The following is a 14576-nucleotide window of genomic DNA, read 5'->3' as shown; positions in this document are numbered from 1 at the left end:
CACGAATAAAGAGCAGGGTACTTTTGAAGATACCAGGAATATATTAAAAAACCAACAATAACAACAAAATAGGAGTTCTAGAAATGAAAAATAAAATCATTGGAATTAAAAACTCCTGGACAAGTAACAGGCAGATTAAAGTCAACTGAAAAGGGGAATAGTAAACTAGAAGGTATATCTGAGGACATAACCTAAATTACAGCACAGAGAGACACAGGGAGATGAAACATAATAGAGGGACTTCCCTGGTGGCACGGTGGTTAAGACTCCATGCTCTCAATGCGGGGGACCCGGGTTCGATCCTTGGTCAGGGAACTAGATGCCACATGCATGCCGCAAATAAGAGTTCACATGCCACAACTGAGGAGCTGGCAAGCCGCAACTAAGGAGCCCGCCTGCTACAACTAAGACCCAGCACACCCAAATAAATAAATAAAATAAATATTAAAAAAAAGAAAAGAAACATAATAGAGAGGTTGAGAAATAAGGAAAATAAAACAAGAATGTCCAAACATACATCTGATAGCAGTTCCAGGCAAAGTGACTAAAGAAAAGAGGGAAACAGTACTTGGAAAAAATAAATAATGGCTGAATTTTTTTTTTCAAAATTGATGAAAGACACAAAATTCTTAGATTCAGGAAACATATAATCAAATCCACATGTAGGCACATTGTAGCTAAACTACAGCACCCTCAAAAACAAACAGAAAATCAGAAAAGCAACCAGAGGAAAGAGGCATGTTATCTATAAAGGAAAAACAATTAGATATTTACCAAACTGCTTAGCAGCCAGTAACTGAAGTCAGGAGACAGTGGAATGATATATTTTTTTAATGGGAGAAAATAGCTATTAACCTAAGACTAAAGAAATATTTTATAATCATTATCTTGTATGTAGTTATTAAGTAGATTAAAAATTTTTAATGAAAATGGGAAGAAAACAAGGAGAAATAGAGTCATCTAATGTTGGGAAATCTGAATACACAACTCAGTAATCTTTAGATCAAGCTGAAAAATATTAGCAAGGATGTAGAAAATTAAACAACCTGATTAAAAAGCTTGATTTTTCAATTGAATACAGAACTGTAAATTTCAAAATGAGAGAATCCACATTTTTTTTCCAAGCATAAATGGAATGTTTATAAAAATTAGTCACATACTAGATCACAAAGTAAGTCTCATATAATATCAAAGAACTGATAGTATGAAAAGCACATGAACTGAGCACAAAGCAATTCAGCTGAAATCAATAATCAAAAGATAAGCAAAAAGGACATGAGAGAAAACCCAAATAACTGGTGAGGTAGTCTTTGCTTGCATAGAAGGTACAAACTGAATGAAAATACCAAAAGTATTTTTCTTGGAACTTGAGAAGCCAATTCTAAAATATACAGAATTTATATTCTTCCCTGGTGGTCTAGTGGTTAAGACTTCTCCTTCCAGTGCAGGGGGTATGGGGAAGATGGGGGTCGGGGGGGGGGGGGGTGAGCTGCTTATGCCATCACCTTTATAACAAGATTCATTATAGTGCTATTTTAATGCAGACAGTGTGATATCAGCAGAGTGACAGACAAAACAATGGAATTGAAGAGTATCACAGACACACTCCTCAAATCTAATATGGAAACTTGATAGATGATAAATGGAAATAGCAGATCAGTGTGAAAGTACTGATTATTTACGGTACTAAGACAATTAACACTCCAAAAATAAAATATGGACATTATCTCACATCCATATGCAAAAAGTAGACCACTTAGATTAAAGATATAAATACAAAAGCAAACCTTCAACATTTTCAGAAAACAATATAGAAAAATATCTCTTTGACCTCGGAGTAGGGGGAGATGTCTTTAAAATATATCAAAGCATATACCATAAAAAGATTAATATAGGTAAATACATTAAAATTAAATCTTTTCCTCAACAAAGCCACCATAAACAAAAGTAAAAGACATGATACCACCGAGGAGAAGATATTTGCAGTACCTAAAACCACAAAGGCTAAGTAACAAAGATAATAAATCTTATAAATCAATAAGTAGGAGAAAAACAACTCACAGAAAATATTTGTTGAATAAAGGATAGAAAACATAATTAAATGGTCAATAAACATATTTGTTCAACTCCATCGGTAATCAGAAAAATATAAATTAAAATAAGGTATCATTGCATACAAATAAGATAGGCAAAAACTAAAATTGCCTGCTACTTGGCCATAAGAAATAATGAAAATTTGCCACTTGCAGCAACATAGATGGACTTGAAGGACATTATCCTAACTGAAATAAGTCAAACAGAGAAAGACAAAGGACAAATACTGTATGATATCACTTATATGTGGAATCTAAAAAATACAACAAACTAATGAATATAACAAAAAAGAAGCAGAGTCACAGATAGAACAAACTAGTGGTTACCAGTGTGGTGCGAGGGCAACATGGGAGGGGGTTGGGAGGCACAAACTATTAGGCGTAAGATAGACTCCAGGATGTATTGTACAACACGGAGAATAGAGCCTGTATTTTGTAATAACTGTAAATGGAAAGTAACCTTTTAAAATTGTATTAAAACTTGTTAATTAAAAAAATAAAAGATTTTTTAAAAATTAAAATTGTCTGACAGTAACAAAAGTTGGCATATATGTAGATCAGTGGAAATTCTGACTTACTGGACTGTAGATTTGTACAACTTTGGTTTTACGGTACTGATTTGGCAATATCTAATAAGTTGAAAATGCCTATATCTTAAGACCCAATCATTCAATTCCTAGGAATATTCCTTTAAAAACTTTGAAATACATGCATAGAGAGCCATGGAATAGAAAGTCCATTGTATCACTGTTTGTAATTGCAAGAAAAAAAAATCTTTTGAAAACCTGAATTTTCATCAACAGGAGAATGAATAAATTAATTGTTGTATATTCCTATAATGAAATATAGTATAGCAAAAATAATGAATGATATCCATGAACTATTATAAATAAATCTCAAAAACAATACTGAAAAAAATGGTATTATGCTACCATTTATATAAAATTTAAAATATTGAAAACAACATTAATTATTGGTTATGGATATATACATATAAAAAGTATGATATCAAATTCAGGATAGTAGATACCTCTGGAGAAGGAGGATGGGGTAGGAGAATATGATTAAGAAAGGAAACAGGTGACTTCAATATATTGCAATGTTTTCTTTCTTAAAAAAATGAAAACAATTATGACAAAATATTAAAACTTGATGAACCTGAGGCTGCTTTATTATTCTGTCTATGCTATTATATACCTAGAAATTTTCATAATTAAAATCATAGGATTGTATAGAATTGCCCATACCTGTCCAAACTCACATAAAAATAAAAATCATAACCTAAATTTTTTGAAAATGGTAGATCTGGGATTCTACCCACATGTGTTTTATTCCAAAGTTGAAGCCCCTCCTGCAGTTTCAGGCCCCCTCTCCTTGCCTTTTCTTTCTTTTTTTTTGCGGTACGCGGGCCTCTCACTGCTGTGGCCTCTCCCGCTGCGGAGCACAGGCTCCGGACGCGCAGGCTCAGCGGCCACAGCTCACAGGCCCAGCCGCTCCGCGGCATGTGGGATTCTCCCGGACCGGGGCATGAACCCGTGTCCCCTGCATCGGCAGGCGGACTCTCCACCACTGAGCCACCAGGGAAGCCCCTAAACTCACCTTTTTTTTTTTTTCTTTGCGGTACGCGGGCCTCTCACTGCTGTTGCCTCTCCCGTTGCGGGGCGCAGGCTCCGGACGCGCAGGCTCCGGACGCGCAGGCTCCGGACGCGCAGGCTCCGGACGCGCAGGCGCAGCGGCCATGGCTCACGGGCCCAGCCGCTCCGCGGCACGTGGGATCCTCCCGGACCGGGGCACGAACCCGTGTCCCGTGCATCGGCAGGCGGACTCTCAACCACTGCGCCACCAGGGAAGCCCTCTCCTTGCCTTTTCTGATCCTCCCCGGACAGGATTAATCACACCTTCGTCTGTGCCACCTTCTTTAGAGCACCAACTTAACCCTTGGTTTTTCAACTGTATCGTAGCTGGTTGTGTGTGTGTGCCCTGTCCCAGACACAGCTCCTGGGGGTAACGCACGTGGCATATAGAAAGACACAGGGAGAATGGCTAGACGCGAAAGGTTTCTGTTTTACGAGTAGGTACTCTTTCGTTGATAGGCTTCTGTTCTGTTGCTTATCAACCACCGAAGTCACTCTTGTGGTAACTTATCAGAAACTAATCATTAATAGGTTCTATAAGTATCTACTTTTGCAAAATAATCCATTTTCAAAGAATATAAGAGAAACAAAATTGTGTTTCAGCATTTCTCATGAATCAACACGAGGGGTAGAAGTGCTACCTATTTGTGGGAAAAATAAACTACTACAATTCATTTGTTTCACTTAAAAATTTTTCAAGTCCTCAGAAGGGAAAGGAATCTTATAAATGTGGATTTAGCCTACTCCAGAGGTATAGAGATAGATAGGCTGAATTTTATGATTCAGGCATAATTAAGTAGGTTCTCAAATTAGGTCCCACTTCAGAAATGACTGTGCAGATAATTCTACGTTAATACTCCTGGGTCCATCTATCTGAAACAGTACAATAAATAGAATTTGATGAAATGGTACAGTATATAGAAATTATACAGTAAATCAATATAAATTCAATTATAACAGGAGAGTAAATGAGAGAACCATCCTGTTCAATCTTTAAAAAATATTATCAAGTGGCTTTTCTAATTAAGAGCACTTTTTACCAAAAAACAAAAAAAACCACACACACACACACACACACACAAAAGATATAATGGAACATTAAGTAATATATAGTAACATTACTTCTTTAAAAAGTTTTTTGTCCTTTTCATCCTGAGGAGGTTAGTGTCCCCAGGCAGCCTGCAGCCTGCAGCCTCTCCCGCATTTCCTCTCTTCCCTTCCATGGCAACATGGGTTAGCTAGACACTGAGCTTTTTGTGATGTGTGTGTGAGGACGAGGAGAAGGGGAGCGAGGCTCCAGGGAGGTCTCCAGGTGGAAAAATTTGTGACGCACTAGAGTCGGTGACTGAATGAGTATTTATCGAGGGTTCTCGAACACAATAGTTACGGTCACCCTATGTTCATTTTAAAAATTATGTTTGGTCTCAGAGCCCTTAACTCAGATGGAAACTTTCATAGGCATCCCAAACCACTTGTCCATGAAAAGGTTATGCGACAAAGCCAACCTGCGAGGGTTTGATCCTTCTGTTTCCGAATCTGCGTAACGAGCGCCTGAGAGACATGCATAAACTTACTGAACGTGGAACGTGTGCACTAAAATGCTTGGATTCTGTCTTTCATCAGTACGCAGTCGTGGAGAAGTTAGTTTGCATTGATTATAACGCGTCCACCTTACGGAGACCTAGTCTGCCCTTTTGCTTCCTCTGATGCTCCGCCCCTTCACTGAGACGGGGAGAGTCGCGCGGTGTTCCGTCTCCATAGCTGAGCACCCTCCACCCTCCAACAGAAAGGATGAAGGCTGAAATGCGGTTTCCCTTATCTTGGAAAAGGCTCCTTTTATAGCTTTCCTGGCACAGCTAAATGGCACAGGTAATGGCCTGATATGTGTGCCACACCTGATACTTTAGAAGGAAGCTGGTACGCGTTAGGTTTTTCCCTAGCAATAAAGCGGAAAATTCTCTCCCTCGTTAGGGTCTAGTTAACACATTAGCAAGTCCCCCTCTTTTCTCCTCACCTGTCATTATCTTCCACACAAGAGAGAGGTCTTGATAACGAGCTATCTTAATGGGATTTTAATGGCTCATTACAGTGAATGCTGAATCAAACACTTTCACAACAACAGTTGAGTGGTACGCTGATAAAACCGCATCCTCGAGGTTTCTGCAGCCTCTCCCAGCCAGGGGGAGTGGCTCATTTCTGCAACAACAGAAGCGGCCCCAACTGAACTTCTTCAGCAGAACGTGAGAATGCTTATTTGTGAACAAACCATTTGCTTTCTAACATCCAGTCACTTACCAGCCTTTTGCCAGAGTGAGGAAACACAGCACTGAAACACTCACGTTCATGACTGTGTTAGGCAGTGGATGTTGCTTAGCAACCTTAGATCAGAGAGCATCAACTTTAAATATGCTCAAAAATCAAACCAGCGATATTCCAGCATGTGTCTGGAACCATGGCCTTCCTTGCCTTTTGTTTGCTACTCGTTTTGGACTCGGATTGGACCAAAAGGTGGCATATTGGATGGTTCGACTCGGTCTTCTCTAGTTTTTCCCTCTGGGATGGTTTGGATTTGTGCAGCACTTGTTAAAGTAAAGCAGAGACCCTTAGAATTTTTAGGGTTTTTAAGCTGGACAAACAGGATCAAACGAGAAGCCCTGACAGTGTACTTAAGGAGGATCCACCAGGAGCTGCATGCTCGTCCTGGAGGCTGTGACAGCATGAGGCCCCAGGTGGGAGCACCCTCGGGGTTTTATTTTGACCCATTCCACAGAACAAAGAGTGTTCATCTAATTTTCAGAATCATCATCAAAAATGAAAGCATTAGCTGCATATTATAAAGAAGACCTCAGAGCGGGCTTCCCTTGAGTTCTAGAAAGACCAAGCCTGAGATCACTGCTCCCAGAGGCCAGAGGGCTCATCTAATTGCTGAAAATCTGAGCATCCACCCCCAGCAGGGCTCAGTCAGCCACCCTCATTTTCTTGCCTCAGAGGCCAAGGTGTCATGTAGCCAGATCCTGATAGCGACTCACTCCCAGAGCAGCCAAGAAAGGCAGAGATTTACTAAGTGGTGGGTCCTAAGCCTTAAAGCTGAGGCAACAAATGAAACACCTAAGCTACCCTTAGAATTGTAGGCACCAGCTAAATCTACTTGATTTTATTTTTACTGAAATTTGACAAAAGAAGCAATCCGTAAATGCATAAGCCTGAGCCACGCCACCCCGCTGCACTGCCAAGGGCCAGCTTACCGGTTCAGAACCCTCATCAGAAACATTCAGACTTCTAGCTGTTCCGTGAAAGCCACAGGGCCTTCCTGAATAAGCTGAGAAACACACTTAGGCATCACTGAGGTGGCTGTACAAATTGATATTCCTCACTGAAAAGGCTATGGATTGAATTATGCACACCCTCCCCCAATTCATATGTTAAAGCCTTAACCCTCAATGTGACTGTGTTTGGAGACAGGGCTTTTAGGAGGTAATTAAGGTTAAATGAGGTTGTAAGGGGGAGGTCCTAATCCTACAAGACTGGTGACCTTAGAAGTAGAGGAAGAGAGGGAGATCCCTCCCTCTCTCCAGGCACATGCACCAAGGAAGGACCACGTGAGCACATAGTGAGAAGGTGGCCATCTGCAAGCCGGGAAGAGAGCCCCTCACCAGAACCCACCGTACTGGAGCAGGCTAAGACAGAAAGGAAAATGTATTTTAGTTATTGCCGTATGTGGAAGTGTACACATATGAATTTTAAAATCTACCAGGGTGATCGAGTGAGCTGCCTCGCTCAGTCATCTAACAGTTACTCCTGCCAAATTTTATCTCAATACACTGAGATCTGAGGTAGCATCCAAACCATCTGAAAGAGGACATGCCTCTGAAATAGGCTTTTATATAGTTTATACTACAAATACTGTTCTCAACATCCATTTTTTAAAAGAAGATCACCTTCAGCTTCTGAACTGATTGTAATAAACCTAGACTTGAATCCAACCCTGGATTTTTTTTTTTTTTTTTTTTTGCGGTACGCGGGCCTCTCACTGTTGTGGTCTCTCCCGTTGCGGAGCACAGGCTCAGCGGCCATGGCTCACTGGCCCAGCCACTCCGCGGCACGTGGGATCCTCCCAGACCAGGGCACGAACCCATGTCCCCTGCATCGGCAGGCGGACTCTCAACCACTGTGCCACCAGGGAAGCCCCAACCCTGGATTTTAATGGGCTCTGTTGAGCAGCATTTCTCTAGTTTGCCAGGATCTAAGTCCTAAAAATGAACTGTACTTTGCAGTGAAATGGTATCTAATTAAAGTTTAATGACTAGATTCCATTCCTATCCTACAGCAACATAGAAATATGCACACTGAACTCTTCACATTATCTTGTGTGTATCCTTTAATGTTGATGCCAACCCTTCAGGGTACAACACAGGCAAGTGGACCCAGTTAAAGAACACCCTTAATAGAAATGTCATGGACAAGGTTAATCGGAAGAAAAAGTCCAGAAAATATCCATTTCCTCAGACCAAACTGAAAGTGGACATCATAATGGCAATCTATAAAACTATTGGACCAAATATTAGGGAAACCTATGTCATTGCTTTCTTTGTAGAAGGTAAGGATGGTAATATTGGCATCTAGCATTCAACCACATCAATCCTAATTTGTCCTAATTTAGTCAAGATAGGGGAATGCAAAATAAGTCACGTGACTTCTTTTTTAGATCCTGCAGTCATTTTATAACATGAAATAAAATATCTCAATAATGCTAAGTTAACATGTTCTGAATATTTCTGGAACCCAAGGGCCCACAATGGAGTAATAACACACTCCTTATTGTTACCTCTTAGTTCTTTTCAACATTATCCATAAACTTAACATTTTCTATATTGGAAAATACAACTGTATGTCATTTCTCAAACCATAGTTTAAAAATGGATATACATAAGTTCAAACAGAAACTCTCATAATGGAAAATATGAAATAGAGTTTGGTTTAACACACTGGATACCGTTATGTGTCAGGGATAAATAATGGCCCCATGGACACATAATATACTTAAAGAGAATTAATTGCTTTACTTTTTATTTGATTATCCCCGAATTCTATGCACTACTATTTCTACCATAAAAAAATAAAACCGAGGGTTTCCCTGGTGGCTCAGTGGTTGAGAGTCCGCCTGCCGATGCAGGGGACACGGGTTCGTGCCCCGGTCCGGGAAGATCCCACATGCCGCGGAGCGGCTGGGCCCGTGAGCCACGGCCGCTGAGCCTGCGTGTCCGGAGCCTGTGCTCCGCAATGGGAGAGGCCACAACAGTGAGAGGCCCGGCGCGTACAGCAAAAAAAAAAAAAAAAAAAAAAAAAAAAAAAAAAGATTAAAAAAATACACCTGCATTCTGAATTCCTTAGAGTAAGTTAACATATGAAAACTGTTATTGAAATTCTTGACAGCACTCTTAATCATTACAGATTCATATGCTAAGTTTTATGAATGACATTAAGGAAAGGAAATATTCTTCCTTTTAAGCTCTTTCCTTAAGTTTTCTAATGTGATTACTGTAGTATATATCTCAGGGATTTTATTCCAGGGGGATGGGGTATGGGAACAATGGAGCAAGAGTGAGGAAAACTAAAAAAAGCACAATAAGGCAAATCGGGCTTCCTTGGTGGCGCAGTAGTTGAGAGTCCGCCTGCCGATGCAGGGGACACGGGTTCGTGCCCCGGTCCGGGAAGATCCCACATGCCGTGAAGCGGCTGGGCCCGTGAGCCACGGCCGCTGAGCCTGAGCGTCCGGAGCCTGTGCTCCGCAACGGGAGAGGCCACAGCAGTGAGAGGCCCGCATACCTCAAAAAAAAAAAAAAAAAAAGGCAAATAAATTCCCACTTTCCATGGGAATATTCCCTACAAGGGCCAAGAAACTAACACTAAACATCCCCATTGGGGAAGAGAAGCAAGAGTTTGCTCCTAAATTGACTTCAGATAGAGATGCCAAAGCAAATAAATCAAGGTAAGTGAAATACTTTGAAAGGTAAATGGACTTTAAAAATTTGTGTAGGTTAAATTTTTTAATCGGAAGTATTCATTACTGTCAGATAAGATAAGGCCACATGTCCATCAGGATCTCTGGAGATCTCCTCCTGTATATGATTCATTATTTTTAGACCAATGCCCAGCCCATCAGACATCCCCAACAAATGTTGCCGAATGAAAAAAATAAGCCAAAGTTCAAACATGTTATGCTTCACCTAAACCAAAATTGTATTAATTTGAGTAAGAAGTAAGTAAAGGCCCCAAAGTTCTTAGATTTCTTCAATCCTTACACATTTTTACATCAATAAGAATTCTGGAATGACACGCAAACTTGAATGTCTATCCGACCCAGCTACTCAAGCCATTAACAGAATAAAATGCAAACTTCTGTTTCCTAGGATCCCTTGCCCCTAGCCAAGTTCATCCTCAAAGACCCTGTTTCACTTTGTGCTGTGCTTGTGGAGTGACTTGCAACCCTCAAGCCATGTAGAAAGAATTTTGAGAGAAGAATGGCACTTTTACAGGTTACGTGGTCTCCAGAGCAGCTCCATTCTTTTTTTTTTTCCTTTATGGGAATCTTTTGTAATTGAAGTAAAAAGACTTCAGTCATGTCTCTGATGGAGAGTGAGGGAGTCATATTTACAGGTAGGTAAGAAATAACCTATTTGTTTTTCTAAGATTCCTCTGGACATAAATCTCTGATTAGAGATTACCAATGGCTTTTTTTATAACTAGAATTTCACTGAATATTCATCAAGCCACCCAGATATTGGTCAAGAAGAAGTTGCCTAAGTGAATTTATCCATATACCCAGATTCTATCATGGGAATGGTGATACCCAAATCCCAAAGTAATGCGATAGCAAACCTTGTAAAATGAAGTAAGTGTCACATGATCAGAGGCAACCAATATAAACAGAAATAGAAGAGTGCAGCAGGTCAAACTGCCGATGGGGCAGGTGCCTCAGTCTGGGGGCCCTGCTTGAATTCAGCGTAAATTCCGGAAACAGGTTTGACTCTGCCTCAGCCTCAGGGATTGACCTGTACTGCTTTGGTCTAACAGGTCTGCTAAATAGGGCAAACTTTCCAGTATTCCCTGGGGGATATACCAGACCAGAATCATTCCATGTCCCTAGGGAAAATGACCCGGAGGAGGCCATTTTCCCCCAAGTTAATTTTTAGAATCCTCCAGAAAGATTCAGAAAGTACTGGACTCATCTAATACTGCTTAGACTGCTAACAGTAACTTGGCTCAGATCAGAGAAAGGTGAGATGGCCGAACTGATAGCTTCTTCAGGGTTCAAACTGGTCTGGGAAATGGAGCAAGTCCAAAGTGACTGTTCTGCGTGATTAGGGATTAAAATAGAGCCACTGCTCCTTCGAAGAGCGCCATTACCAGCGACTGCTCCACTCATCGCTAAGAAAAAGTGCGAACTCACTGAACGCTTACCGTGAGCCAGCACTGTTCTAAGTATTAGAACATGTATTCATTTATTTATTCCACAGGACAACCCTAAGAGAGAGGAATTATTACCATTCTGATTTCATCAAGGAAGACATAGAAGCCTAGAGAAGTTAAGTAACTTGCCCCAAGTTATTCAGTGAATAATGGCCGGGAGGGAGCTCAACACCAGGTGCAGTGTTTCCGCTTCTGTACTTCACCACCCGGCCTCCCTGCCTTTTCCCTTCCTTGGAAGCTTGGAAGAGCGCCCCAGGACCAACCACAGACAGCCTGAGGAGAACAGCAAGCACGGAGTCTGTGGGAGATGGCGACAAGTTGCCTGCAGCTCCGGCCCAGCTGGGATGAGATTTTCCTTGCCCGGCTCCTCAGGACCCCTCCTCTCTTGTCTCAGGCCATTCCCACTAACTGCTCTGCTCTGCATATGCTCTCTGTTGGAAGACAAGATTACAGATATCATCAATACAGATGTCACTACAAGAAAACTTCGAGTGGATCCCAGATGATAACCGAGAAAACTGGAACAGACAGAAAACTGGCTGCAGATAATGCTCTTTGCACCATATCCAGGGAGCTTCCAAGGGCAATTAGGAGCATGGGATGCTCCCACAAGGGGCTCATGAAATTTCAGAGTTGCAAGGTTTGTACGTTCCTGTCTTAAACATTAAGACAAATTTTCCCCACCTAATTTGCTTTTTTCGTACTGGACTTTTTAAAGTTGAAATAAAGAAAGATTAGAAAACACATTTGTAAATGATATTCAAAACCACTGAATGAGAAGTTTTGTTCCTTTCTTCTTTGAATTCACCTCGCCTTGAAGAACAGACATTTTTTTCCCTCTGAGTATGCTGTCATTGAAGTGACTAAAATACCCAGTGTATCTTCATGAAAAGCTATTTTTAAAATCACTTGATTTAGAAAACTCCAATCATGATAATTTCATGGGAATTCTCAGTACACAAATTAGAAGTTTTAAATTACTCTGCAAGAATTTGGAGTTCGCATAATCTTAAATAGAAAATACCTGCATCAATGCATACTTAATCAGGTGTTTTTAACATCTGTCCCTGATCCAAAATTATTTTGAGGGTTGTTTTATAAGGTACAGTTCTTGTGGTCAGTAATAGCAGTAATGATACAGCGTGAGACTGGGAGCCAGAGGTGTCGATTCTGGTCTCGCCTGACTCCACCACTTTTCACCTCTGGGCTTTGAGAATGCCATTTAACTTCTCTCAGCCTGCTTTCTCGTGTCCTCAGATGAATAACAGTTCCCACCTTAAAGTGTTGTTTCAGGGACCAAATGAAATAATGCACGTGAAAGAGATTTTAGTAAGCCCGAGGCACTATAATAAAATTACAAACTAAATGTGGGAGCAGTATGGCCCAATGAGGAAAACGCAGATGTAGTCAGTCTGGTGCTAAAAGGAATCAACTTGGTTGATTTGCCAGCTTTGGAAACTCATTACCTTCAGTGGGTTTGCCCTTGGTTCTCTCATTTGAGAAATGGAAGGATAATAACTATCCCATAAGGCTGATGTGGGGATTAGAAATGATACGTGTAAGGCCTCTAGCAGGACAGGCCCACAAGAGGTGCTCAATAAATGGCACCCATTTCATATCAGAGAATCCGTTTAATTAAGCCAAGTATGCTGTGTCCAAACACTCGCTCACAACAGCTGAGCGGTGTTCTGCTTCGAACAGTACATCCATTAGCAGAGTCCCAAATAAGACTCCTGCCACGGCCAGCACCCTGGGTTTATCCCACTTTAGATTCCAGTGGATTAAGGCTGTGCTTGCTGTATTCACACATCCTGCCTTCAACCACTGTTTTATAAACTTACTACCGGAACCTCAGATTTAAAACATAAAATCAATTCTACCCAATGTGGCCACTCCAAGTACAGGATTTTTCCTAACTTGCTTTTACAGGATGAACGTATTCACTTTTTTGCTACTTCTGTAGGGACGAGGGTGGGGTCCGCGGGAGAGAAGGAAAAAGCCGAAGTGAATCTGCTGTTGTTATCGAGGCTGTTCAATGTGACCAAAGTAATCAGCCTGTGCCTCCCTCCCCAGCTCCAGCGCGTGAGGGTCAGGCCTGTCGGAGGCGGAGGCGTTCGGAGCCACAAGCAGGACAAGGGCACGAGCCCTGCCGCGCCCGGCCCGAGCAGACCCGGGGCGGCGGCCATCGGTCACCAAGCAGAGGGCGAGTTAGAGGCGTGGAGCCGGGGAAGGGCGCATGCAGGTGGGTTAGTGATAACTCGACCATGCGGCATGGCATTCCTGTCTGGCAAACGCGCTCAGGCAAAACAGACTCGATGCTTACAATGATCCCAGCCCAAAATGGAGTGTCTCTGACTAGCAGGGAGGAGCTGATGCCGGCCATGAGAAAGCCCACCACGGTCACGGCGACGCCCAGCGCCAGCTGCAGCAGCGCGAGCAGCAGGGGGAACCGGCAGCCGCAGCACGTCCGGGCCTCCTCCTCCCCGCACTCCTTGGGGGCCCCCGCGCCCCTCTTCGGCCCCATGTCCTCGGGCCCCGCGGCGTCGGTGGCCGGCGGTCCCCCTTGGCTCTGCGCGCCGCGGCCCGGCCGCTCCCTGCCCATGGCGGCTGCGGGGGCGACAGCGAGGGCGGCGCGGGGCGGGCCGCGCTGGCCTTGCTCGGCGAGTTACGGAGGCTGAACAAATATGGCAAACATTTGGAGCGACTCGCCGAGCCTCCGAAGGCCACGGGGAGCCGGCGGCGGCGGGGGAGTCGAGGGGGGTCGCCAACTGCCAACTCGCCGGGCGGGACACAGCGCCTCCTAAACCCTAGCGCACTTTAGGCAAGCTGCGTGTGCGCGCGCGTGTGTATACGTGTGCGCGCACGTCTGTGTACGCGGCTGTGTGTGCGTGTGCGTGTGCGTGTGTGTGTGTGTGTGTGTGTGATGTAGGTCTCCCACTCGAAACCCCAGGATTTCTTCGGTTTTGTTTTTGTTTTCTGAGAGGTGCACTGCAAGGTGATGAATGTTTAAATCATTTAAGTTTAATTAGTAGAAAATTTAATCCGAAAGAGGCGTTGCTAGGCTCGAAGCTGTGAAGTTCCAGAAGTTAAATTGTTCTTTATTTTCCAAAAAAGGCATGGGCTCTTTCTTTTTAAATTCTGCAATCCTGCTGACAAATCAAGGTATTTTTCCCATTGAGGTATTTGCTTTTGAAATTACTGTTTATACAGATGCTGGGCTAATTGGGAACTCTATCACATGTATATATATATATTTTAACATCTTTATTGGAGTATAACTGCTTTACATTGGTGTGTTAGTTTCTGCTGTATAACAGAGTGAATCAGCTATATGTATACATATATCCCCATATCCCCTCCCTCTTGCGTCTCCCTACAA

General features: G+C 42.5%; 1 protein-coding gene across 6 annotated transcripts in view; it reads right to left on the bottom strand.

The window, feature by feature from the left end:
• SSPN (sarcospan) overlaps positions 1-13994 on the bottom strand; it is a 91739-nt gene extending 77745 nt beyond the window's left edge. For 2 of the 6 annotated variants that reach the window (XM_067008931.1, XM_067008930.1), the window contains exon 1: positions 13521-13994. In XM_067008931.1, coding sequence (XP_066865032.1) covers positions 13521-13799 — 279 coding nt within the window. In that variant the 5' untranslated portion in view covers positions 13800-13994. The remainder of the gene's footprint in view (positions 1-13520) is intronic. The other 4 variants (XM_067008933.1, XM_067008932.1, XM_067008934.1 and 1 more) reach the window with 3 other exon arrangements.
• Positions 13995-14576: the final 582 nt, after the last annotated feature.

Source organism: Kogia breviceps, chromosome 12, assembly GCF_026419965.1.
Source record: "Kogia breviceps isolate mKogBre1 chromosome 12, mKogBre1 haplotype 1, whole genome shotgun sequence".
NCBI lineage: Eukaryota > Metazoa > Chordata > Mammalia > Artiodactyla > Physeteridae > Kogia > Kogia breviceps.
This window is presented reverse-complemented; position numbering and strand designations above follow the sequence as displayed.